This window comes from Zootermopsis nevadensis, unplaced genomic scaffold (assembly GCF_977971745.1).
Source record: "Zootermopsis nevadensis isolate Lab colony 2312 unplaced genomic scaffold, Znev_1.0 Znev_ptg000012l, whole genome shotgun sequence".
Taxonomy (NCBI): Eukaryota; Metazoa; Arthropoda; class Insecta; order Blattodea; family Termopsidae; genus Zootermopsis; species Zootermopsis nevadensis.
The window spans coordinates 14,817,928-14,845,275 of record NW_028259144.1 but is presented as its reverse complement, the minus strand read 5'-3'; the positions used below and the strand labels follow the sequence as shown (position 1 = coordinate 14,845,275).

Genomic DNA, 27,348 nt, shown 5'->3' with positions numbered 1-27,348 from the left:
TAGCAGTGGCAAAAGTTAAACCGTGGTTCTGATTGGCTGTTGAAATTTGGGACTCACAGCCGTGAGTATGAAGATTTCTGTCTTCCGGGTTGTTGCTCTGTGTAGACTGGTCGATGTTAACCAACGTTTCAGAGGTCATACTGCCTCCGTCATCAGGGCGATGAATCATGGTAAACATCGACCAGACTACACAGAGCAACAACCCAGAAGACAGAAATCTTCATACTCATCGCCCTGATGACGGAGGCAGTATGACCTCTGAAACGTTGGTAAACATCTACCAGACTACACAGCGCAACAACCCAGAAGATAGAAATCTTCATACTCATCGCCCTGAAGATGGAGGCAGTATGGCTTCTGAAACGTTGGTAAACATCTACCAGACTACACAGCGCAACAACCAAGAAGATAGAAATCTTCATACTCATCGCCCTGGTGATGGAGGCAGTATGGCCTCTGAAACGGTGGTAAACATCTACCAGACTACACAGCGCAACAAACCAGAAGACATAAATCTTCATACGAAGAATCGCCCTGATGATGGAGGCAGTATGACCTCTGAAAAGTTTGTAAACATCGACCAGACTACACAGTGCAACAACCCAGAAAACAGAAATCTTCATACTCATCGCCCTGATGATGGAGGCAGTATGACCTCTGAAACGTTGGTTAACAGCGACCAGTCTACACAGCGCAACAACCCAGAAGACAGCAAACTTCTTACTAAGAATCGCCCTGATGATGGAGGCAGTATGACCTCTGAAACGTTAGTAAACATCTACCAGACTACACAGCGCAACAACCCAGAAGACAGAAATCTTCATAATCATCGCCCTGATGATGGAGGCAGCATGACCTCTGAAACGTTGGTTAACATCGACCAGACTACACAGCGCAAGAACCCAGAAGACAGAAATCTTCATACTGGTTCAAGGTTGAAAAACAAATATTGAAAATATTTAGCTTTAAGTGAAATTAATTTACTCTGGCTTACAACGGAAGAAATGACATAAGCATGAGCTGCACAGTTAGTGTTCCATACGAAGGTGATTAACCCTTGAAAGCTGAGTGGTAACTATATAAACCACCTTCTTAAACAATCAATAACTCTGAATTTTGTATTTGTGGGTTTGTAGAATTCTGAAAATAAGCAGTAGTTATTTGTTTGAGCAGTTAAGCAGATGATCTGTGTAATGGCGAAGTTGTGTGTTTTCTTTGAGGCACGGACAAAATTCTTAAATATCATTTAGACGAGCTTCTGTTTCAAAGACTTAGAACCAAGGATGAGATAAATACGACTCAAAGAGGAGAAAACAAATATCTGCAGATAAATTTTGTCGGGAAATCTTAACGTAGAAGTGAGACTAATACTAGAATTGATTTTGAATATAGACCTAATATGAGGATGGCCACGGGGTAGGCCCAGTTTTCGCAGTTTTGTACTGATACTGATGAGATTTCGAGTAACTCAACAGTGAATTGTTGATCAGTTGCATAACTCTGTGGTATTATGAGAAAGGGCTTAGATAAACGCGTTAGAAATACGTACGCATAAAAATTGTTTAGCTTTCGCCAGAATTTCTATACCTCTGACGTTTATGAATGAGGCCAGTGACATCGAGCTATCTGGATCAATGCGCTCTGAGTAGGTGGAGTCTCTGTCGTCTGTCTGGGTATGTGCTGAGTACATCACTCATTAGACGTCAACTAAAAGTTGTTTCTTCTTATCCTCAAAAGTGATAGGCTTATAGACATGTAGTCTAGTGACATAACCCTCTTTTGCATAACACCGCATTGTCAAAGAAACGTCACGCACAGTCTACTTACCAGGGAGGTGGTTGGGTCTTTTCCGCGGTTAGGGGTTTTTCTGAAGTTTTGTCCACAAAAGGAGAATCAGTACGAAATTGCTTCAAATATTAGTTTTCAGCAATTTTTCGCACTTGGAATCGAGGCCACCGGCAAAATACGCTCAATTTAATTAGTTTTTATGTATTTTTCGTGCCTTTTAAGAATCACTCCACTGGCTTCCTAACCTCCGCTGTTGTCGTGACTCAAGTTAAGAGCAGACAATATATTACCTAGATGAGATCTTCTAGATGAGTTTAAAATTTCTCACGTCAGCCAGAGTAATATCCGAATCTTATGGACTTATTCTTGTCAAGTCTCGGCATTTGAACCTGGAACTGTTTATCATTACCATTAGAGCAGAATAACGTTACGCACCGCATCACACGCATTATACGTAAAACGCTTGGACCCAGACACTGTACTGAGGCAGCATCACTTGTAAACCACCTGCTGTAGCCTACCGTCTGATTCTTGCAACAGAGCAACACGAATAAAAGGCTACCACCAAATTAAACTTTCTTCATGTGACGAACTGTACTTCGGGGTTCTTCAAACTCTAGGCCCATCCGTCTGGCTCTCTTTCGCGGTTTTCCTAGGAGGCAGGCAACCTGCATGACCACGATAATTGTTGCGCCACAACGAGAACCTGCTATTGTTGTTACTTGCCGTTACCTCAGTTGGGTTTGACACTTCATTGCCCGCACCATCTTTTGTTAGAACATCTATTTCTCAGGAGTTCAGGGACTTCCGCCGAGGGGCTTCGCCACCTACTGGGCTAGGCCGCTTCCGGAGACTGTACTCCGTGTGCATTCCAGGTAATGCCCCCACGACTAATTTTAACCGGGATTATCTACACCTGGAGCTGTGCCCTCGGGTTTTATATCCAGTGCCTATCGCACCAGGGCTTTGGAAATCAGTTTCCTACCATCGCTGGGCTTCGAGGTAAAGTACCGAAGTGAGGCAGTCCGGAGGAGGCAAAATCCAGTGAAGACAAGTGAAGGCCTGGCATTGCCTTCGCTGTTTCGGATATACCTTTGACCTCCTTTACAATTGCCCTCCATTGGTCACGATCCTGTGACCTTCGCCCCCAATTTCTGACGCCATTGTCTTCAGATCTTCAACTAAATCCAGCCGCCTGATAACGTTCGATATCTGACAAAAAGAAATATGTCATACTAGCCTTTTGCCACGTTTTTATAGTTTCGTAACCATTTTTAAATTAATTTATATCTGTGTACAGTCTCCGGTAATTTTTTTATGAACATCGAATAGTTACTTTGGTCAGACCAAAATGTCATGGGTAAATTTATTAAAGGTTGCACTGAAACGAATGCTTATATTGGAAAAGCAAACAACTAATTCTATGAGTTTTCAAGCGTCTCGTCAACATTATAATAAAACTGTAAGGTAAGGCATATAGGATGCATATAAAATAATTACAGTTTTACAACAAAGAGAGGATACTGAGTGTTAGTGATAACGCATGACTGGTCTCCTAAATTCTAGTTTGTGTTCATTAGATTAAAATCTATACTGCACCTATTGTAATATTCCGTGCTTCCTGAAAGAATGTAATGAATCGTGTGTAAAACTTTTGAAGAACGACGTTTATGTAAATCTATCTGTGGTGTAACCTATAATAGCGAACCGCCAGTCCGTCCGTCCCACCCTGTTTCTCCCAAACAACGTGTGCAAGAATGGTAAAGGTAAATGTTCTTCTTGCAGGTAAAACCTGAAAAAGAAATTATTTTTTAAAGTATGATTCTAGGCGGTGAGCATGAAGATGTCGTCCCTGGGCTGTAGCGCCGTATAGTCTGGTAAAAGTTTAACAACAATTCAGAGGTTCCTAATTTTCTATCTTCAGGGCATTTTTTTTCTTCAAAATTATATTTAGGTGTGTGAAAAACATACAGCTGCTTATTTCTCTCAGTCTGTGCGTCGTAGAAAAGAAAATGTATATTGAAAATATATTCCGTTAAAATTTAACATCGGAAAATATCATACTATTTAGATTTCTAACACAAAACAGAGGATGTCCAAAAAAAGGAACAGCTGGCGTTTTTTCCCCAAACGGAGCTTCGTATAAAAGACAAATTTAAAGTAACAGTGTTCTTATAGGATTTGAGACTTTCGCAGCGAGTACAATGAATAAAATCTTATCGGGCATTCAGCCGCGTCAACTGGTTACCTTAGTAAACCGACTCGGAGGTCGCCTTTGTATACACAGGCGACTTCTGAGGTATCCAGTCACATCAGAACCCTGATGATGGGGACAGAGTTGGTTCCCGAAACGTCGGTTTACTACGGTAACCAGTTGACGCGGCTGAATGCCCGAGAAGATTTTATTGAACAGTATTCTTTTTTGAGACGCAAACGTGGGAAAATTGTCTACTATTTTACATTTGGTAAAAAAAAATATACACAGGGGTTTCCAGAATTTTATACAAAAGTGCGTCTCTTCCAAATGTTTTGTCGTAAAATGCGATACATACAGAATGCTGAAAGCTTGTCGTTCTTTACTGGCGCGTTAAAAGGCTGTAAGGATCGATGTGATAATCTTGGAAACATTCTTATAATTAGGGGCTATTCATTTATAATTTAATTTTACATTCTCATCTACTCTTCTTCATGTTTCTCGGCTCTGCTTCTCGATTAATCGACTTTCCTCCACTGCAGCCGTCCGATAATTCTCGATGACGTAGGTCTCGCTAAGTGAGAAATCGGTTTGTCGAAAAGCTGATATCACAGGTCATCATAGACAGACACGAGCATGAACACATATTCAATTAGTTGATTAGAAATCGCGATCGATTAAGGCCATCGGCGAATTGGAAATGCAAGTATATATTATTCCAGATTTATTATACTTCATACTGAGGACATATTTTAAACTTGTTCCGATGGAACAAATAATGAGGTTAACTTAAGTAAAATTCCACAAAATACTGCTTGGACATTATACAGGAATATTCAAAATGTTAGGGCCAAACTGAAGGAGCTTTTAGAGGGACTCAGAGAGAACAACTTTCTAATAAAGTCTGATAACATACCGCTGAAATAATCGTACTTTGCTATTCTCCTACTAGCTTAATTTCAAATCACACCTATAACGTCAGATTCTACAGAGGCCCTGAGTATGTTATCAGACTTCCCTACCTTCAATGGCCTCGACTGACTCAGGATAACTTCGGAGGACATGGATTCCTATTCGAAAGTTGTTCTCTCTGAGGGTCTCTATACGCTCCTTCAGTTTGGCCCTAACATTTTGAATCATCCTGTATATTCCAATGTTGGTACTTTGCTGACATGTTTCAGACCAAACGAGGCTCCTACGTTTGGGCGCTGTAATAAAACAGTGACTGCATGAGCACTCACAAAGCCGCGAAGTGCAGCAACTTGCTTCTTCTTCTTCTTTTTCTTCTTTTACATACTTAATACGTATTTTATGGCGCAGTTTGTACGTCTACGGGTTTCCTAGTAGAATGCATCTCCTTCCTTCAAATTATTATTGTTTTATTTCTTTATTGGAGGACGTAAAGCTGTATTCGCTTATATTCTTGGTTCAAAATGTCAGAAGAACCAGCTCTAAAGTTAAGAGCTTGAATTATAAACAAGGTATTTATATGATAATTTGTAAGGAGCCATTATTCTATCCTTGTAATAATTTTTGTCTCTGATTTAATGTTTTAGAGACAATTGGAAGGCTGTTGTATACACGGTAATGAACATTCGGGTAAATTTCTTGACCAGTTGAGTGTTCAAAAAGCTCCTGAGGAAAGCCCCTGCTCTGAGGAGTGAGTTTGTCAGGTGGGCTTTGTGCAGAGAAACATGTAAAGTGTCAGTTGTCATGCTCAGTCTTCAGCTAAAATTAAAATGGATCGGTTCTTTACTGAGTTTAAAACAGGAAGCAACAGTCACGTAATCCACTTCACCCGACATAGATTTGTCTAAGAATTATTTTTTATTTTGTTTAGTCTTATCTTTCTTCCATCTTCGGGTGTCCGAAATGGTTTCTATCTTTCAGTTAGAGTAGTCGATGCTGATCTGTACATTCGACGTCCGCTAGAAGTAACTGGCGTGATCATAGGGGATGGTGGGGTAATAGGCAAAGCGTGGCGGCAAGAGGTGGGATGAATCTTCTGGAATGTTGCGCCGTGTATTCTGGTAAAGGTTTTTCGATATTCTGTACTGTGTTGTGTTGATTCTTACTGATTCTTGTCAGTCTTATTCACATAACCACAGTTCAGAGTCCGGTCCCTTCAATAGCATGTTTTTACCCAATGTGGCCAACATCATTATTTGTGACATTGCGAGAATAAATAAATAAATGATCGTCCCAGTGCAGTGATTTTGGGCATGTGTTAAAACCTAATAATGGCCACATTGAGCTTAAAATTGTACTTTATGGAAATGGACTGTGAACTAATATTGTGGAAATGACTATCAAAAATTAACATGAATTACCGACGTTTCACATATGCTTACCGCCTCCATCATCAGGGCAATGAGTAACATCCAAGAAGATATTCAGCATTATATAATTTCCACACGGCAGTGCAACTTCAGCTAGCATTGTAACGTTAAACATGGTACAATAATGAAACATTTTTACGTTTTCTCGTTTTGTTACGTCTTGAAACACAAGTAGCACTTCCTCAAACATGAATAAGGCGGCCGTAAAATTCAGTGCTGTAAAGTTTTAAACACGTTAGCTTTTATTGCTTGCAGGGAACACACGTTTGTTAGAGAAATTATAGCTAATGTATTCACGTCTCACTAACAACGTTTTTGCTAACGTTTCATCCCTAACGTAGGTCCAGTACAAGTTTTGTACCAGAGGAAAGCTTAATTTCCATATCGCATGATATTATATCACTGCTTCACAAAGGAACTACTTATTCTTAGTCTTGCATAAGACCCCTCTGTATTTAGGATCGATAAGAGTGTATATCGATCAGTACGCAGTGGTTTTTCTCTTTTACGTCAATGTAATAACGAACCTGTAAAATGATGGGGCGTGTAGGCTAAAATATATATTCATTATTAGCAACACACAATGTTTCTTACTCTGGCGAAGTAAACACATAATGAGGAATTGTTATCCGCCAGCAAATTCTACGTCCAAAAGTATCTAACAAATTTTGCCGAAATTTGGTACCGGATTGCATAATAATTATTATATTGTTGAGTAATTTTAGCAATATGAAGGTAGAAGAATTTTGGATTAAAAATCTAATCAATCGGAAGTTACTGCGATGTGGGATTTCAATTGACAAACTATTTCACTCTGAAGAACAAGAGTCCTTCATGAGAATTTGGCTGGTAATCAAGAAATCCCAGGCTTTTAAGGAACCAAAATTTTTATTACCGCGTTCGTCCGCAAATGTGAAGAGAGTTCTAATTGACAAATATCCTCTGTTGTTACTAAAAGCACCTCGTAATCCCATTTGTTTATAACGACCTGTTGAATTGGAATCGTAAACATCGGGCCTCAGAAATGTAAAATGTGGCGTTAGTTCCTAAATCAGTTTGTGATGATGGAGACTGCTTCTTTCGTATTTCCGTGACTGATTGTCAGAAACAAATTCTTTCTAAAACACTTTTTAACAGAAACAAGTGCTTTTTGTGCACTGTATGGATTTTCATTGAACTGGCAAGCCGAGATTTGAATAAGATCACGTAAATATTACTTTGCGTCATTAAATGTGAGAACCTCACTTCGGTTCTTTATGCAGGTTGCTAGCTCCGTTCTCAAAATGTTTTTCAGGTGTTGATGCAGTTATAAAACGTAACTAGTTACACCTGCTGGGGTCATAAGTAACTCTTTCAACACGCAGGGAGACCTCAGTCCATAGTTGCAGCTGTACGAAAAAAGCATGTGTTTGAAAATACTTTAAAATACATTGCGTTTTTTTATTTCTAAGGCTGTCATCTAATTAAAAATTGTTTAATCCATTGAGTAACCAACACTCATTCTGCCCAGAAGTTACTGGCAAATTAATTAATAAATGATCGGTTAATGTGGAATTAGAACTCAACCTAAAAAAAACTTCAGTCTTAATAATACGAACAGCAGTAGTGTATTTTGTATGGGATAACGAATGATACGTGATGCAAAGCAATGCAGTATTTAAATATACATTAATTCTCATGTTATACTAATTACATACAACCGCCAGCCTCCATATCCTTTTCAGTTCATTAATGATCTGAGCTACTGGAAGTGTGTGTTACGTAAATCGCAAACAATTAACAGTACTTAATATATTAATCAAATTCTGCTGTCTTCTGTGTTGTTGCGCCATGTAATCACGTAGACGTTTACCAACGTTTCAGATTTTCTTGCTAGAGGCAGCAAAGAACAATTAAATATTACAGAAAGGAGCAGATATTTGAGAATGTGTGAGAGTGAAGTTGGATGATGCATTTGAATGAACTTAATTAGAAGTAGAATTTTCGTACTGAATGGTATATAATGTTTGTTCTTTGTCAGTTAATCGACTGTTAAAAAAACCTATAACATGATCTATTAATTATTATGCCAGTTTGTACAACGCACTTTTGACCGGATGAGGTTTGTAGTTTAACGTAATAAATGTATTCACGATTCAAGAATTTCGACAGTCATTTTCTGCCAGGCTTCAGGTCGCCGTGCATCTGCTTCAGCCAAAGCATTGCAAATTAAGATCGCTATCATAATCACAGTGTCGGAAGCCTATCTTCTTGTGCAGTCACAAGTAAGATAACGGTATAGTTTGTCAGCAACTTCTCAACAGATTACGTATGTCTCTACACGCAATTTATTCAATTACAACTAAACACTGACATTCTGGTACTCAACTATTTTCTTTTGTTCTGATTCCTATAATAACAAAAGGGAGTTCCTAGAATTATTGTTATTTTAAAAACTAAATACTAATCGCGTGTTTATTATGTTGTGTAGAGCATCGGTTCAGAAATATTTGGGGTCCGCAGACCCCATAAAAATACTGTACGCAATCGAGGACCCCTTACCCCTCAAACTATTTGATCTATGTAAAATTGAAAACGATTTGGACCGTCTACACTGGATCTGGAAACGAATGGCGTAGAAACTGTTTCGCTACGGTCAGTAATTCCAAAGTTCCCATTTGTGAAATGTCATGCAATGCAACATGTACAGAAAGACAGAAACAAAGCCACTAACTGCTATTAATAATATGGATTCGAGACAGATAAACATAAAAAGTAAAGTAAAGCTAAGCTGTCCCGCTACACGCCATGTAGGCGCTTGAGGGGGGATGAGATATAGCACCTACTCATTCTTGACCTCTGCACTAGATGGGGGTGAGTGGTCAGCGTCACGCCCCGGCCGCGCTTTACATCCTGGAAAGGACCCCGGTATCCACTGGATAGGAGGCTGGGTGGGCCCCAGAGCCGGTCTTGAAGCAGAGGCTACAGGTAAACATATTTTGTGAAATATTTAAAATATCCAGTGTCATACTTCTTCTTTGTTTCCTACATATTTTACTTTACATGCTTTTTGATTGGAAGAAAAAATAATCTTGCAGACCCATTATTCCAACCTCGTGGACTTCCAGGAGTCCGCGGACCACCATTAGAGTAACACTGGTGTAGAGAATTGTATTCTAGCCCTCTCATTTTCAATGAAGCTATGAATATGAGAAAAGCGAACGCCTGGCAAGCAGAGTGCGTGAGTTGTTGAGTGTTACAGCGTTAGAATCAGTGTCGTATAGACGTACGCTAGTTTCTACTTAAACTTATCCTAAGTGTGAAGTGAAATTTCAAAATGTGTCCTTTACAGCTTCGCGTATTTACTTCGTCCTGATGTTCATTTCATCTGGGCATAGGCCTAATAATGAACTGTTGATAAAGTAACTCAAGAATATAAATAAGGCTTTGCATTTAGGCATAATTATTTTCTTTATATTTTGTTAAATAATAGCCAAGATAATACAATTTGTCGTCTTGTTGCGCTGTTAGCAGTACGAGGAGGTATTTTCACTATACTAAAAATTACTATTCTGTGGTTACAATCTTCGAAGCAGCGAATTCTTGCAGTAAATATGTAGAATGTTGTTTTATTATACGTTCAAAAAAGACAGGAATACGTTACGTTATTTCTTCAGAGTACACACCTGTTTGCTGGTCCGTGTCTCCTTAATTATCCAACGTCGTAACAGCACCGAACTACAAGTACGTAGTGTGCTTAAGAATTATACTTTGCGGAAGTGGCATCATTTCTTGGCCCGTATAATTAACCCGTGTGAAATACAGAGGTTATGAGCGTGTAAGTTGGAGGGAGACATGAGTGGTCAGGTGCCGTACGAACGTAGAAGGAAAATATAAAAAACTCTTTAGGTTAAGATCTGTGCATTTTCTAATATTGTATGATTAAAACCACGAAATTCTGTTAAAACAGTCTTGTTCCAGTCGGAGACTTCAAAGAGCACCTTTTCGAATTGCAAGAAAGCCTTATATAGATGTCAGTGTTTCATGTTGGGATGGTTCAGTGAGAATGTGGCCATCTTGCGTTAGAACTGTCGAATCTCTGTCGTCGGAATCGACATTGCATGATGACAAGTGACGGCAGTCGAACTGCGGAATGTTACGTAAGTGCAGTTACGTAATGCTTGTTCTACACAGCGCAGCCGCGAAGCTAACTTATGTGTTACGGGTCGGTCTGACTTGAAGGCAAGATCGCTCGAATCCGCCTCCCTCCCTCAAAAAACTTATCGTATTTTATATTTGCGGACACCAAACAGTTCGTTCATTTTCATGATATTCTACCAACATATAAGCTGAAATTTCTCTAAATTTATGTCTTTTTTGCCTTAATATAAACGTGGTGGTATTATTTTAAACTTTAGAGATGGGAATGCCAGTTAATGTATTCTAGACGCGAAATTTTATGTTGCAATAAGTCTTCAAATTTGAACTTCTGTTAAAGTATGAATTTATTTAAACCTGCGCGAAATTGAAGTTTTCTTGGTTTAGGGAATGGTGGCTGCAAGTAATTAATCGTGATAATTTATGTGCATCTAGATCATGAACTTTTGCAAATTCGGTGTGAAACATATTCTATAAGTTAACAATTACAAATACGGCGAATATTATATAACTTTGAAGTCATGCAGGACGAACTTAACGTAATAGGTTACAATAGGCCAAAGAAAATTATGCAGAGAAATGATTTAGTGAATTGTGCTAGCCACACTTGGAACATCAGAGGGATAATATGTCATAAGAGATGAAAGGAGGCGGCTTCTCCAGGAGGCCAAGGATCGTGAAGGGCTGTAGAGCCAGAAGAAGAATAAGAATATGTGCCGTAGGTTCTTAACGCAAAAACATTTCTACCGCTCTCGTACTTCGATGATGAGGAAGAAAGTTGCAAACATGACGTGGAAAACGTTTATTTTCTGCCAGCTTCCCATTATTGTAGCGAAATAATGTTCAGAACTGAACAACTGAACTGTATAAATAATAATGTGTGCCACGTTTTCTAAGTGTTTCGAAGCGATCGAAGAGAAGCGGACTTGGGTATATTCTTGCCAAACAATTCGCAGTGGAAACAACTCCATGTTACATCGAACCGAAAGAGGCGAGACGTGAGGAAGTGTCTTGGCTAGTTGTTCTTCGTACTGACCGATAGAACCACGGAACGTACACACCCAATACGTTACATGCGAGAATTCACTCTTGCATGCAGGATGGGTGCTCGACGTAGCCTGACCAGGATGCGCACAATTAAAAACAGAAGAGGTTTTCGTTATTCTGAGACCGTGGAACAGGTTCGGGACGAAAAGGATCCAAGTCTCTTGAACAGAATTTAAATAATGTCAGCGATGAAGAGACACCACGGTGGTGCCTCCTGGCTTCGAATCTTCCTTCGACCATTTAGCACAGAAGAAAGGTCTAAATCCGAATCGAGTGGCAGCCACTCCCACAATGGAATACGGGGTTTGAATCCTGTTCGATGCTTTGCAATTTACGTGGTTACATGTTCAATATCCAGTATTATTATAACAGAGGCTCTCGAAAGACACGCTGTATCATTTTAACAACTAATTTTGTAAGGTGTACTCATTGAAGTACACTGATATTCCAAGGGTGTCCTTCACGTCATGTCACGCAGGTCATTGTTAAACAACAGAGTGTCTCAACTGTGACCTTAGGTTATTGTTGCTGGCATGTGATCTGGTGTCATTGTTCATTGCTGACCATCAATGCTACTTGTAGGAGGGGGGAAGGGACTAAGACACTCTTGTGAGAGTGTCTTTTAACACATGCAACTTCTTAAATGGACTTGGCGCTGTTATCAATTCAGACAGCGGTCATTTTAATATTATTTTTGATAGGAAAGGAAAAAAATACAATAATTACTAAGTCCAAGATGGTTGTATCCTGGGTTGTAGCGCCGTGTAATGGTGACAGAATCAGCAAGTACCTCTTAAACGCCGGTTACCCTAATCCTGGGGTCTCGGGTTCGATTCCCGGCGGTGCCCGAATTTATAACTTGTGTTGGGCAATGCCGTGGAGTTTTCCTCCGGGGGCTTCCCCGGTTTCTCCGTGGCATCCCAACAATTACTCCATTCACACACAGAAGAAGACAATGGCAAACCACTTCTGGATCATCTGCCAAGAACGTATATGAACAGGTCCCAGTCCGAGAAAAGGATGGAAGGATCCTGTTCATACGGACCTGTCGTCAGATAGAACACTAAATAAAAAATAAAGCTTCTAGCAGACTACATGGCTCTACAACCCACCACCGTGAGAACCTCAGAGTATACCAAGTCTAAGACGAAAATCCATTAGTCGGTGCAGAGGATAGGCGGTACAAATCCAAACACAACGCAGACGCATGTGCAGATTAATACGGGCCTTCCTTGTCCTTCTTTTTGCACAACGGGAAGTGTAATGAATTTGCTGACGACGATGTCATAAACATCGATAGATCTGTATCGATATGACACACAAGTAGAGTTGTATCGCCGCAAGAAAGCACATCACTTTAAGTGCGCAGAATTTGGAAATGCCTTGCGCTCATAGGTCGGACAGTGCACCTGTTCGTAAGGCTGAAGGCCATTTCCAAATTTAGCGATTTAACTATAACCTAAACAGTTAAACAGCGATGATATCTGGAAATAGACTGAAGTTGAAAGAGGAGACGATAACCGGATGGTTAACAGGGAATAGTTGTTACATGCGGGCAGGAAGACAAACGGGCAGATGTATATGACGAAGATAATATGAGCGTTAATAAAACTTTTAGCTGCAAACACGCATCAAATTTTAAACTTTAGACACAGCTTTAAGTAAGGCACTGACATTGGAGCCAGGCAGGAAGACGATACTTTTCCTGTGCTTGTTGATTCATAGGAAGGTTCATGGGTTGGAACTTCGTATGTTTTAGAGCGTCCATAATATACGTCAAAACACCAAGATATCTTAAAACACTTCTGTCGATCAATTTTAGGCTATCTTTATCCTTCGCGGCTTCTAACACAATAAATGTACCATGTTTGCTTAGTTCATGACCTACCAGCTACTGTGACTGCTGTTGATATCTCCAGAAGTTTGCCGCGGGTTACATCAGCACTTGAGAATGTTTTCGGATACTTATTTTTTTTTAGCCAGCATATGAATTGCGAAGTTTAATTTACGTAGAGAATATACATCACCACAAATACTAGAAATCATGAAAATTATTGTCTTCTGGGATCTCGTGACGTGTAGTCTGGTAGAAATTGACCTATGTTACAGACGATGGTGGGGGCTGTAAGCAACTTCGAAATGTCGATCAGTTACTACAAGACTACACTATGTAACATCCCAGAAGACAGCCATCTTCATATTCGGCGCCGTGAGAACCTAAAATCTCGCTGAAATTCATAATTACAAAAATATTAAAATTAAAGAATTCTATTTCAGAGTAGCTACCCCGGTCAAAGATACCGGCTGCTCCAAGTGAGTAGAAACCTGAAGATAATGATTGATGATGTATCAACTGCAGAGTTTGTGTGTTGTGGAATATTCAAGTAGACCGAGATTTGAACCTGGTTCTACCAGATTTAAAGCCATATGCTGTACCTCTGTGCTAACCTTTCTCGAGACAGGTGGAATGCATTGCTTCCCTTCCTGTCTTCCATGAATAAGGCTCTGTCCTGTCACGACTTTGTAGCAATCATTTAAACGATATGGAAATTTGTCATTTATCAAGTGCATTTAAGTAAATCAGCCATTTTGATTTGTATTCGTTTATTATTCTACTTCCTGAGTAAATATTGAGCAGTTTCCATGCACCTCTATAGATTCCTCTTCAATGTTACCTAATCAGTTAGTTGCACACTTTACTTTCAAAATTTCATTTCTTCTGCTAGAACTTCTCTGGCGTGTTTCTTCTTAACCCAAGTTGACGGCCGTTGTCATCCTAGTCCTTTCCTTACTTATCTTCTTTGTTATTCCACAGATTTTATTCTGTTCATCATTCCACATTTTTGTTCCATGTATTACCTCATGTATTGTACGACACAGATGTCTTGTAGGCAGAGTTTGCTTCGTAAGAAATCTCAGAAACGAGTGTCAACTTTTTCCGTAATCATATTAAAATTTACACTTTGCAATGATTATATGTTTGTCTTTAAAAGCCATTAATTTTTGTTTATTAATAACATGTTTGTATTACACAGTCATCAAGATTTTGTGCGATTATATTCGATTTTCCTCCGATTTCTAAATAATTAATTAAATGATTTGTGGTCTTGTTTAACGACGCTGCTAACAGCTCAGACAGTATGGCTTCAATTTGTATGATGAATAATGAAAGATGAAACGGAAGGAAGAGGGCGCGGCGTAATTTAAGGTACCATATTAAAATTTGCCAAGAGTAACTGTTGAAAATCACGAAAGTCTTCAGTGAAGAATCCGGGAGCTTTCGAAAAAGGATTAGTGATGCTAACCACTCAACCGCGACGTTCGGCTGTTTCCGAATAAGTAATGTGAGGTCTTAAAGTTTAAAGAGTGTGGGAAATACTTATGTTAATTTATTAATTAACATGTGCGCTATTTTAGTGCATGAGAGAATACCTTGATTCAGTAATCCACAAAATAACTGTTATATATGACTTTAACGCTCACAAGAGACATTGGAAACTAGAAACTTGGAACCAATATTTTCCAAAGTGCACAAAGCCTTGACCTCAAGGTGTATTGATTTAGCAAAAGATGGCTTCCCTCGATACCAAGTTTACTGTGTGTCCTCGTCCATACCCGATTATTATCGAAAATTCGATAAAGTCAATATTGTTAATCGCACAGATGAGCAGAATATGCTTCTTGATGTAGAATTACGGACTGTGCCGTAGTTTCAGTTCCAAGTCATCAGGTAATAAGATAATACAAAGTGGGGATATTTGCTATAGGTTTACAAGTAAAATGGTGATTGATTGTCTATGGCATCGACGCGCAAACGTTTATCTGACCAGGTTCATAATTAAGGAGGTGTTTATGGGTCTGGCTTCTCTAGCCCACGTCTGGAAAGTCTGGAATGTTGTAAAGAACACGGCGCGATCTCTTTCGAAACTTTCATGGTAAAAGTGATTTTCAGTAAATTATCATCCAAAACACCGACTGAACTGATATCATATATAAACTTCTGTCTTGTATAACTGCTCTCTGAACACACTACATGTGCGCGAACCCATTATTTACTTCTCGTCACATCAAGACACTGGTGAGTACCACGTTTTCCAACGTGCACGCATCTGTATTATCATTTGTTTTCATAATCATACAGCAAAACAATGAACCACACGTAAAAGATTACAAAGGAGAATAATTAAAATAAGTTTATTATTAGGCCTGTGTTTACACTGCTAAAAGAGGGTTGTTTAAATTCAAAGGGAAATAATTTGTATTCATATTTACATCCCTTATCCCATATCTTCCGTTCTTTTATCCACCTCGTGTCATTGTTTCCTTCTGAATTGCAAATAAAAGTTGAATAATAGTAGCAGGACTTGTAAAATAGGGCGTTCTGCCATCTAGCATAATTTCCTACAACTTGAATTGTGCATAACACGAAAGCAGTCATGAACGGCATCCTTTTATAAATTACGCGAAGATGGTCAAGGAAAGAGCCTAAATAACTAACTCCATCTAACAGTGTCCTTCCTAGCAGCTAATAGTTGCTCAGATCACTTTTCCGCTGAGTGGGCGTATGTGTGTCTGAAAGAGTTAATAGGATGTGGAGGCTGGACTAGAAACTATGAAGAAAGTAGAATTTATTCTTCAGGGATTTGGGGCAGTGTAGACTCGTCGATAGATGCCAACGGAGTCGGATTTCAGAAGATCATCATCCTCACCGCCGTGGAAACATCAAGTCTCAAGTCTCAAATTGAATTTATTCTATAACATATGCGGAGCCTTGAAAGAAATATTCTCGTCCCCTAAATTACAATAGGCCTGTGCGGAAAAATATGTGTGTGTTATGTTTTTGAGGGAGTGCGGTTTGAGGCAACTGTAACAGCTGCAGGAGTTATATACGAGGAAGGGGGAATGATACTCGTATGTAACAGTCATTCGGTTGCATGATGGACCACCTATTCTAGAATTTTTTTATGAAGAGTTATGGAACAATATAAAACAGAAGACAGCCATCTTTAGATTCACCGCCGTGAAAACATCAAATATTAAATAGAAAACTTGTCAAATTATTCTTTAAATTACCTCGTTCGATATTCAACCAGACACCTCGGTCTCTTTGACGTTTGAATTAAACTGCATGCTGCATGAGGTTTTGAACTCTATTAGCCTAAGAGTTTTTGTAAATTCGAAATTATCTCTCTGATTTACTGTCGAGATTGTATTGTGTGAGACAAAATTGTGGATGGTGAGCCTGGAGGGATTTGGAAGGAAGCTGCCGTAGGTTTACTTTTCCTGTATTGCACTGACGGACTGATGCGAATCACGTAGGATTCAAGGGATGGGATTCTTTAAAATACGTGCCCTGTATACAGACCGGACCGGCGTCTTTGTGAGCTTAAAGCGTCGTACTGGATTCGTGACGTTTTCAGATTTCGAATCTTGTTCTAGCCTTCGACGTTCAGATTCAGTTCCTGGTCTGCTCATACTACGGTAGACTGTCAAGTCTGACGTCTTCTTGCTGCAATTTAGGTGCAATTTAGGAAATACACTTATGGCGTAACTCATTTACTGTGCGTTCTTTGCATTAAGTGCATGCATTATGGGCTGGTTATGTCTGCCCATTCGTCCGTCTGTCTAGCTGATTCAACTCGAGAACAACTGGACGGATGTGGATTAAATTTGGTGTGGAGGTTATGCTATTCTGTACGACCTCACAGTCGTACTTTGGAATATCTTACGAGTGATGATAACAAAATGACGGATGAAGAAATTCGTGGGGTAGACATTGAGGTGTTCCGATCTGGTAGTCAAAGTGGAAACAATCGAATAAGACTGATTTAATACCCCTAAATGCAAGTTGCAGAGAACACATGGAATGTTATTTGTATTCTGATACGAAATATAGTTTTAGGGCTTGTTTTCTCTAGAATTTCAGTTTTCTCATAGGTTTTAAAAACTTTGTTTCTCTCTTATATATAGTGTAGGGCATTCGGGACAAAAGATAATACGTAGGAATTAATGTACAGTGCGATCAAAATCAGCCCAGCTTTTATTCTGTTACGACATGACACAGCTCAAAAATCACTTTTGTTGGGAATACGTCAGAAATCATAATACTTCTGGAAAAAGTGTATTGTGCATAAAAGGCGTATTATATTTTCTTAGCAACTTTTGTTCGAAATATTTTTTGTTTCAACGAATGTTATTACTAGCGCCCGAAATGAGCGCTAATGCGCGTATACGTCTTAATGTAAAGTGATTTTATAGTCGTGTAATATTAGCCAAATTCTTTTACTTGTATACAGAATTTCAGTAAAATCCTCAATATTAAAATGTAACATTTACTGCCGAGCAGTTCTCGAATTGTTTCACGCGCGAACAAACGGGAAGACAGACGAAGCAAAACTATAAGCGAATTTTTGCAAATTTTCATTACAACCCTCAAAAAGAGTCCCTGGTTATCCATAAAGCACATTAGTCCGAACAGGACAACATAGTATTTACTTACTTCGCTTTAGCTCTAATGAAACCACCTACAAGAATAGGCCTATGTCTAGGGTCTAATCTGCGTAATGGCCCTGTTCACATCTCTCGTTCGACCTCTGATAAACATTTCCGCATACGCCTAGCAGGTATACTATCTTAATAAACAGTATTCCTTGTCCTAAGATTTCATTAGGCTCCCCACACGAGATTCTTCTACAAAATAGCATTATTAGCCGTTTTTCTTCAAATAAATATATATAAATAAATACTCTGTTTTTCGTAAGAGCTCTTCTGGGATCTAAAATAACACTGGCCACACGAAAGTCTCTATTTACGTCTGATGTTTTTGAATGGAGCCATCTGGAATTTGATTAGGAAACACATCATAAACACACATTCACATTTGCTTCAAGCACTTGTTTTTAAATCTGTCAACGGTGTAAAACTTTGATATTGTGACTGGAAGTTTTCAAGTAATGGAAACTTTTGCAACTGGGCAGCAACAGTCTCGGTGGTTCAGTCAGTGTAGTTTCTGGGTATTGACTGGAAGACCGGTGTTCTATCCCCGGTAAGAACAAAGGATTTTTCGTCCACCTACATTTCTTACATCTTGTCTCCCTAAGATCTATACTAATTGTATATTCCCATCTTGTTCTAAATGTTGCATGTGACTTTCAGCCGTGAAGTGTCTCACTTCAAAATTCTGTATGACCTAATGATGACAGCTGTTTAGTAGAATGTGTTAGGTACTTCAGCAGCTGTTTCCTTACGAAGACGTTATATTTTGTTATAGACCACGGAAGTTGACTATTTGACCACAAGGATTAGAATTACCCATCTCAGTATACTCAAATCTATTTCTCAACCAGCAATATTATTAATATTATCAGGTATTGGCCTATTATTAGTCTCTTCACGTGATATATTCCAACGAAAATTCTGCATCTATTCCTGGTAATTTTTTGTTTGAATATTTATGTCTTCTGGGTTGTTGCGCTGTGTAGTATGGTAAACATCTACCAGACTACACGGCGCAACAAACCAGAAGACAGAAATCTTCATACTCATCGCCCTGATGATGGAGGCAGTATGACCTCTGAAACGTTGGTAAACATCGACCAGACTACACAGCGCAACAACCCAGAAGACAGAAATCTTCATACTCACCGCTATGAAAACTTCAACCATTTCTTCTCCATGACTATAATTTATCTTTGTGTGTCTATTCTTAATTAGACTGAAGATCCTTAATGAAATCTTACAAGTTATAATGCCCTTCACTTGTATTTATCTGTTCCTGTCATTTGTTCTGAGATCCGTGTCATGTCACCACGTGTTATTTGTTTGGATTTGTTTTTAGGTTATGTAGTAAGTTAATTAGTTACTCAGTTATTCGCACTTAGAATAGAGGCGGCTTTAGCAGAACTTGTATCAGTGTGGGACTCATCTTGATTAAGAAGTGCTTTATCACAGATCAGACGCGGTGGCTGTAAGCCGCTGTTATTGTACGCTGGAGCTGCAGCCTGAATACAAGGGCGTTGTGGCGTGTCGAATGCAAAGGGATGCCATTGGGCTTGCTTAATGTATTGAGTAGGGGAGGTCAATCACTGTTAGAGGGCTGGCTCCAAGGGAGGCGATGTTTTCGATTAAGTGTGATGGAGGTGGTGTTGCAATGTGCTTCCTGTGTTTACCTCTCAATCTTTTGAATTCCTGCTTCGTATTAGGAAGATCTCGGTTTCCATTCTAGGCACAAGTCGATTATGGTCTATTGTGGTTTGATCTCCGATTGACTAAATCCTTCTGAAAGAAAATAATTTTTCACTAAGTGACTAAATGTCTAATTAAATAATTTATAGACTGCCTAATTAACCAGATTCTTGAAACTCGAAGTACCTAACAAACTTACTGATTAACTCCCTAATTTTAATGAACACATTAACTAAATTATTCAAAATAATTTTATTCTAAGTGTAAATTTTCAAAGAAACTTCCACACCAAAATTCTATAAAAATTTCTGTCCCCACCCGTTTTACAATTATATTTCCATCACATAGAAGTCCCTTCAAAATATTTGACCATCTAAACATATTCCACGATATTTCTATGATATTCAAATTAATTTCAGAAACTGCGTATTTCACAAGCAAACACGTAGCCTAGGCAAAGAACTGTCAAAGATGATATGACTTTATTTCAGTGCAGAGTGCTTAATTTCAAAACTTGTAATCACAGGAATGTTTTAGTACAAAATTAAATATCATAAAAAAATAATATCTAGCTACTTTTCATACCAGATACTATAATGAACCTAAGTCATCTTGTAGTTAGAAGATTTCCAAATTTTTGCTAGCTTGTCTTATTGATAAGGGTGTTATGAAGTTTTCCTGTTGTAACTCATTTTTGACGAATTCAAACAAGATAGGCTAAATGAGAAGTATTCAGTAGCAACATGGAACTCGAGAAAGATCTGAGCATTTGCCTGAAGACAGAGGAAGACCAAAGGATAAGGCCGATATGACCTGTCGCAGGACAAAATGAAGAATGTTGCTATGCGTGGAATGAGGACAGAAATATTTAGGAAGTCTTAGTGGGGATGCATCTTGGATTGTTTCCACTCGCATTAAAACTGATCTTAAGGATATTCCTAGGATGTGAAGTGATTTCACCTGCCACAAGATTGCGAGCAGTGAAGAGATTTGAGGTATGCGAAGTTCTGTTACTCACCTGGACGCAATTAGTTGGCCACTGAATTGGACAGGAAGCAGTTTGTCAGGTATTTGGCTAATCAGTGCTTCAGGAATGTGTCTGCATATCGACTGCCTTCGAAAACAAGGAATTCCCCAAAGACATAAGCCTGACATTGTGTGGTTCACCAGTTGTAGACTGTTCAGGGAAAACACTCAGGGCGCCATAAAATTATTTACTCCGCAACCTGAGCCCTCTTTGAAGAGTCTCAACCCGAGAACCACTCGAAGGCCTGTGTTTTACTTTCCACACTGTCAGCTGATTCTCATCACAATGTCACTTCAACAAAGAACATCACGTTCTCAGCCCCCCATGAAGTGCAGGAGGGAGCATTAGTTCCTTTGATTAAAGTAGACGCTACAGCTTTCGTCGTGAAGACAGATTTGTGCTAGTGCTTAATTAAGCACAGTATATGCTTTGTATTCTTTGGAGCTGAGGAGTCAGCTTCACTTTCCGGTCGCCTTATCCCCGGAAAAGAGCCCCCGGAATATATTGTATAGAGACCGGGTGGGTTACAAAACTGACGAAGAAAAATTATACCGTGTAAGACTTGAGGTTCTCACAGCGGTGAATATGAAGATTTCTGTCTTCTGGGTTATTGCGCTGTGTAGTCTGGTCGATGTTAACCAACGTTTCAGAGGTCATAATCAGGGAAGCCATCGAGATCGAACTTCATCCTGATAACTTTAACAGGGAAGATGGACTTCACCTGAGCCGGTCCTGGAAGCCTCTGATCCACACACTCCGAGGACTCCGAGAACGAGCAAGAGTGCGCCGCCAGAAACAACCAGACCACTAACTCGGCCCCTTTCAGGGCCTTTATCCATACAACTACACTCACCTTTCTCTCTCTACTTTCTCTCCCTCTCCCACCCTCGCCCACGTGCTACCATTGGTCCACTCCCATACCTGCTCCCATTGGCTCGGGGCAGGCTACACCTTTCACTTCCCTGCCTATAAAATCCAACTCCTCACACCCTATTGGCATATTCATCGCCCTGATGACGGAGGCAGTATGACCTCTGAAACGTTGGTTAACATCGACCAGACTACACAGCGCAATAACCCAGAAGACAGAAATCTTCAAAAATTATACCCTTGCCGGGAATCGAATAATAGTCGTTTAAACCGTAACCAGTCAGTGTAGGCCACAGCATGACCTATTCCAGCTCAATGAACTTTGCGAATCGAGGTTTTTCCTTGGGGTGAGGTGGGGGTTCAAGAACGTTAACCCCACGTACGTCAAGGGTGTGCTGTATTTATAATTTCGCCTTCCCTCTTAACGTGTCTCTGGCTCTGAAGCAATGTCTGCTGTCCAACACGGCCTCTGTCTGGAAGGTACTGGCGTTCAACCTTGCCCTTTCAAATCCACCGTAATTATTAGGTTTACGTGCTGATGCACTGAACAGGTGCATCGTGACGTCACTGGGGCCAGGTGACTCGCTGCTATGACGTTCTTCATCTGGGCTTGTTAATAATAAGATACAGGCGGAAGGAAGGAGACGCTGGACTCAAGTCATTCATTATAATGGAGGACGCAAGGTGTACTGATGCGGTACCTACAGTTAGAGGCAAGGTGTACAATTCTGCTTTTGTTATATTTAGTGTTTTCAGTGAACATGACCGTCTGCTCACATATTTTATCTTCGAAATCATCTGAAAGAATTCGAAATAATTTTGCCTAAAGTTTCCAAGCCATAAGTCTGTTGAATTTCATTTTGGATCATTTCGGGCCATTATAATCGTTACCTTACATAACGGACAAGTTGAATTTTATGAAAATTCTCAATTACGTTATATGCCACACGGCATATAATATACGTCTGTTAAAACCTGTAACTTTTAAATAAGGAATAAATTCTGAAACACGGAATGAAGACCCTTATTTATTGTAACATTACTAAATATTCCGTTTGGCACATAGACTGTTGTATGTTATGCTGTTTATCAAATTTGTTTACGTTTGATTTGTATGTGCAATAAATTAACACAAGTAGGCCGCGTGCGCAGACACGTGAGATCTCAAGAATCTGATTTTTGTGCGTTCCCCGAAAGAGATAATTTTTCATCTAATTATATATATAACAGAATAGAAAATGCTCAGTTGTTTTAGTCCCAATATTTAATAACATACTACACGCGGGATGCTCTATTCCATTAAGATATTCATGCTACCTTTATAATTTACATTTCTGTGATTTATATTATAAACCTTTACATTACTGTACGCTGCAGATAAACCGTTCCTTAATTGTAAATAAATTACTCAGAAATTAACTACTAACAATGCATTAGGATGAAGATGACTGCCTTCTGTAATGTAGAGCTGTGTAGTCTGGTAGGAGATTTCCGACGTTCCAGAGGTACTTGCTGCCTCCATTATCATAATTCTTTTATATATGAAGGTTCCGTGGTTTGAATACACTATATATTGAGCCAGATTAATTTAGTCGACACCCTCATTTTCTATTTCTTTAATGTATTTTATACGCCGAAATCGGCTAAATGGCGTGACCGTGAAGGATGACGACAGACGAACATGACTATGTTTTCACTTGTCCCACTGTTGTCGCTGATGGTGTAACGACCTGCTCACGGGAAGTAACTGTCATCCACTTTCATGTTTCCTAAACGCAGTCTTTGAATCAACCACCTCATCGTGCTATTAAGTAAGACTACAGTAGTTTTCAATTACACTACTTCAAATTTATTCTGAAAGGCTTTAAAGAGTCATTAAGAAACAGTATCGACACGTGTACGTTTTGTGTTGTGAGAGCCATTACTTCTATTTACAAGTTGTACGAAGGAGCAATAAATTAAGCTTTTATAAAGCATTGCAGCAAGTCGACGCGTTCCTGAAGTGTCTACTTCACGCTTTGTCGCTCAGGAAGACATCTAGAGGAAAGAACTGGAACTTTAGCTCTGCCGGGGAACAAGACTAGGACAGAGAAATTCTCATCCAGACTCTGGTTAAATCTTCATTCTTGATGATCGCAGAATCAGGATTAGCTGTGGTGTTCGAAAAACGTTTACAATTCCGCAAAGCGTTTTTTGAACGAACAGAACAGCTAAAAGCAATATTGAATTCTCTTATTGTCTTTGCCTGAAGACAATTTCAGCATAGTGCAACGCTAAAATTGATATCCTCTCCGTTAAAACTGTGTGTGTCATATTCAGGATTGAAATCGATCATGTAAGATGTTAGTAATTGTACCCGGATTTCTCATCACAGACAGCTGGATTGTGGACGGTTAGCTTTATACGTCTATCTCATGATTAATGCGCCCTACAAAAACCACTTCATTAGATAACTCTTTTAATTCGACTAGATTAGGTCTTTTTAATCAACGGATACATCCAAATAAGAGACATGATTTAATGACAGTTTTTTTCAGCTAAAAGGAAGTCGGCATTTAAAGATGTAAAGAAAACTGTAGGAACACCACGTAATTTGAGGATGAAATTCGTGGAGCGTTATTTGAACTCCTTCCATACTTTCGTCAGTGCGGTGCTCAGACGTAGCAACAGGTTTTTTTATCTGTCACATTTTCAGATATGTTTGCGTCCGATCGGTTAATTATTATTGTCCGAAGATTGCCAGCTGTCACAAAGTTTTGGGTTTGATTGGTTGACGGAATAGCACATCGACACCGTCTGCTACCTAAGATGCGTTTCATATACACGACCTTTCTTTAGTTGGTTCAGTCTGTCACCGGTAACCTGGAGACCGCAGTAGAGTTAAGTACCGAAACGTCGTTATATCGAATGTACTTCAGCCACTGGAAAACAACGTACATGGCATTCCTACAATTAATCATCCATTGTCACAGCCATTACATTATAGTTGGAGGCGTATTGACTTCTTGTAAGAAACTGAACAAGTGTGGCCAACCTGCCTGTGGTTGCTGATGAACATGCATCGTGTTTCAGCTGCTGCTGCCGCGCGGATGTCCGCTGGAAGTCAAGTTTGCAGGCCCCACTTCCACCACACAGCGCTGCACCCGTGGCTCTCAGACACGTCGAAGCCCATGGTGGGCCACGGGTCCGCCTGGTGCAGTCCCTTCGGCACTGGTTCCGGTGGTAGTAGCGGTACCGCCAACAATTCCACGGACGAGAAGCCTCCCTCCCTGTCTCCCGCCAGCACTTCCCACCATTCCGCTAGCGCCGCGGCACACCACCTCTTCAGCTTCCCACCTACACCCCCCAAGGACGCCACTCCTGACTCCGTGACCGCCGCCAGCACGGCTCTGACGAGCTCAGCTGCTGCGACGTCATCGGCGACCTCTGCCTCCGTGGATTATCAGAACGCGGCAGCGGCTGTCGCTCATGCGGCGGCGATGGGAGTGGCGTTCATGCACCACCAGGACACCACGGGATCGAGTCTGTGTGCCAGCAACAGTAGCTCGCTGGACATCAAACCGGGGGTGAACATGCTGAACTCCTCAGCCTCTGCGGCGGGGACCTGCCCTGGCGGAGCCAATGCTTCTGGCGGCGTAAAACAGAGAGAAGGTACATCGTCCACGGCTTCGAATAATAGTTCCGCTTTTTCTACATCATCATCCGCGGCGTCTCCCGGGGAAGCTTCTCCAAGAGACTCTTCTGGGCCCCAGCAGCTCCACAGTTCCTCCTCCGCCCTCCATCCACAGTCATCGCATGGTATGAGTAGTCAGTCGCATCACTACCCTCCACCGCCGCCCCTGCAGCCGTCCCCTTACCACCACGACGCCGGTGGTGGCTCGACCCCGTCGTATGTGAGTTATCCGTCCCATCACCTGAACCATCACCACCACCTGAACCACCACGGTATGTCCCACCATCACCACCACCCTGCCGCCATGTTTAGCACCAAGTCTCTGTCGGGGCACCACCAGATGGTGTCCGGGTCTCCGGGTGTCGCCGGAGCAGTTTCCGGGGCCGCGAACTCGAAAACGTCCAGAACGAAATCCAGGTCGAGTGCCGGTAAGAACTGCGCACGAGGAGACGCTAACAGAACTAACAGCTGCCCGTAGTCTCACACAATAACCGTCTTGTAGCAACTGTTGAGGAACGCAGAACGTTTGCTGTTTCTTCTTGTAGTGGTGTTGGGACTTCTCTTTCTTCTGCATTACCAGTTTCACACAGACGTTGGAAAGCGTTTCGCGTCTTTCGAAATTCTTTGCAATGAAAACTGTCGACGTAAAATTTTATATTGTTTATTCTGATACCGTGTCCAGGCCTATTACAACTGCATTAATCATGTCCGTTTTCGCATTCGGAGGGCTCACATCTCTATTATCTTTTGTTTTTGTCATTGTGTGGGGGCGGAGAATTTCTCAAGACCTAATACAGATCGTGGGAACAATTCAATTACCGTCTTCCGCGATTTCTTCCTGTCAGTAAGGAATTTTGTCGTAAACAATGATTCATTTTTTAGACTATAAATAACACAGATTTTTATGGAAACGTAATATTCTGTGTGCTTTAGTCAAATTTGTAGTGTCCTATCTGCTGCTAACATTGTTCTTTCATCACATTAACATTAAAAAGGAAGGCCCTCGTATTAGGTCCAGTTTATTCAAAAAAGTGTCAGTAAACGAACGGACAGACTTTTCAAAACAAATACAAATTTTGTTCTTAGACCAGTTAATACAACAAAATTGAAATAACAGTCCAACATCTATGTGAAATAGCCGTATGGAAACATTGCACATATTTAACAGCACAAACAATTTGAATTTTTGGCGTGGGAATGGTTTTTGTGTGTGTTTGTGTGTCTCCTCACACTTTTACACGCGCACGTCTCTATTATCTTCAAACTTATGGTTTACATGCAAAAGTCTACTCTGGGATTGCGCCCGTGGAAGCTGGCAATGTACAGACTTCATGAGGCAAACTTGTTACAAGTCGGCCGCTGAGAGTTGGTTTTAGCCTTAGCATTCCTCAAAGGCGTTCGTACATGCCCATTTGTTGACAGAGGTCAGTTATTTCGTACATTGTTCAGTTTGATGAAGCTCGGTTGGTGTGCATTTAGGAGAATTTATTGTTAGAATGGCTTCTACTGACGAAATAATTTATTACGCAGTTGACGTAACTGCGTAAAATCATTGAGAAAACCTCATACATGAAATTAAATATCAGGCCGTGTCATATTTAGTTCAGCCCTGAAAACTGGACTGAACGCTTCTGAGTGTCCCCCCGCAGACGTTCAGTTAAAACAGAGGAAATCTGTTCTGCGCAATGCGCAAAAACTGAGTGTGTGTGGGGCCCACTTTAACAAGAGTCTTACAATTTCTGTTCAGATAATGACAGGTCTCTGAAGCTAAGGGTTCAGAACATCGTAATTCCTCGACTTTCAGAGGATGTAGAGTACAATACAGATAAAAGCAGGAAAGTAGTCTTGCCCCGAGTTGGATATGAACCTGGAGCCATAGTGTTTATGAGGTATAAATCCGACCACATTAGAGAACACGTATGCTGGAATCGGCTATAAATTTTCAGTAATCTCAATAACTGCTGAGTGATTGGTTATTTCGGAAATGTAAAATTATATTTTACTCAAATCGTCATTTGACATGAAAAGTCAACTGAAAAACAACCCGTAAATATTTGTACTTTGAGCGACTGGACTTTGCTTTTTCTGT

At 40.2% G+C, this 27,348-nt stretch overlaps 1 protein-coding gene across 2 annotated transcripts in view; it reads left to right on the top strand.

Annotated features, from left to right (window-relative positions):
• Positions 1-27,348, top strand: part of LOC110840928 (uncharacterized) — a 235,852-nt gene that overhangs the window by 45,138 nt on the left and 163,366 nt on the right. The window contains exons 2-3 of one of the 2 annotated variants that reach the window (XM_087348096.1): positions 9,169-9,288; positions 24,659-25,687. In XM_087348096.1, coding sequence (XP_087204222.1) covers positions 9,169-9,288; positions 24,659-25,687 — 1,149 coding nt within the window. The remainder of the gene's footprint in view (positions 1-9,168; positions 9,289-24,658; positions 25,688-27,348) is intronic. The other variant, XM_087348097.1, reaches the window with a different exon arrangement.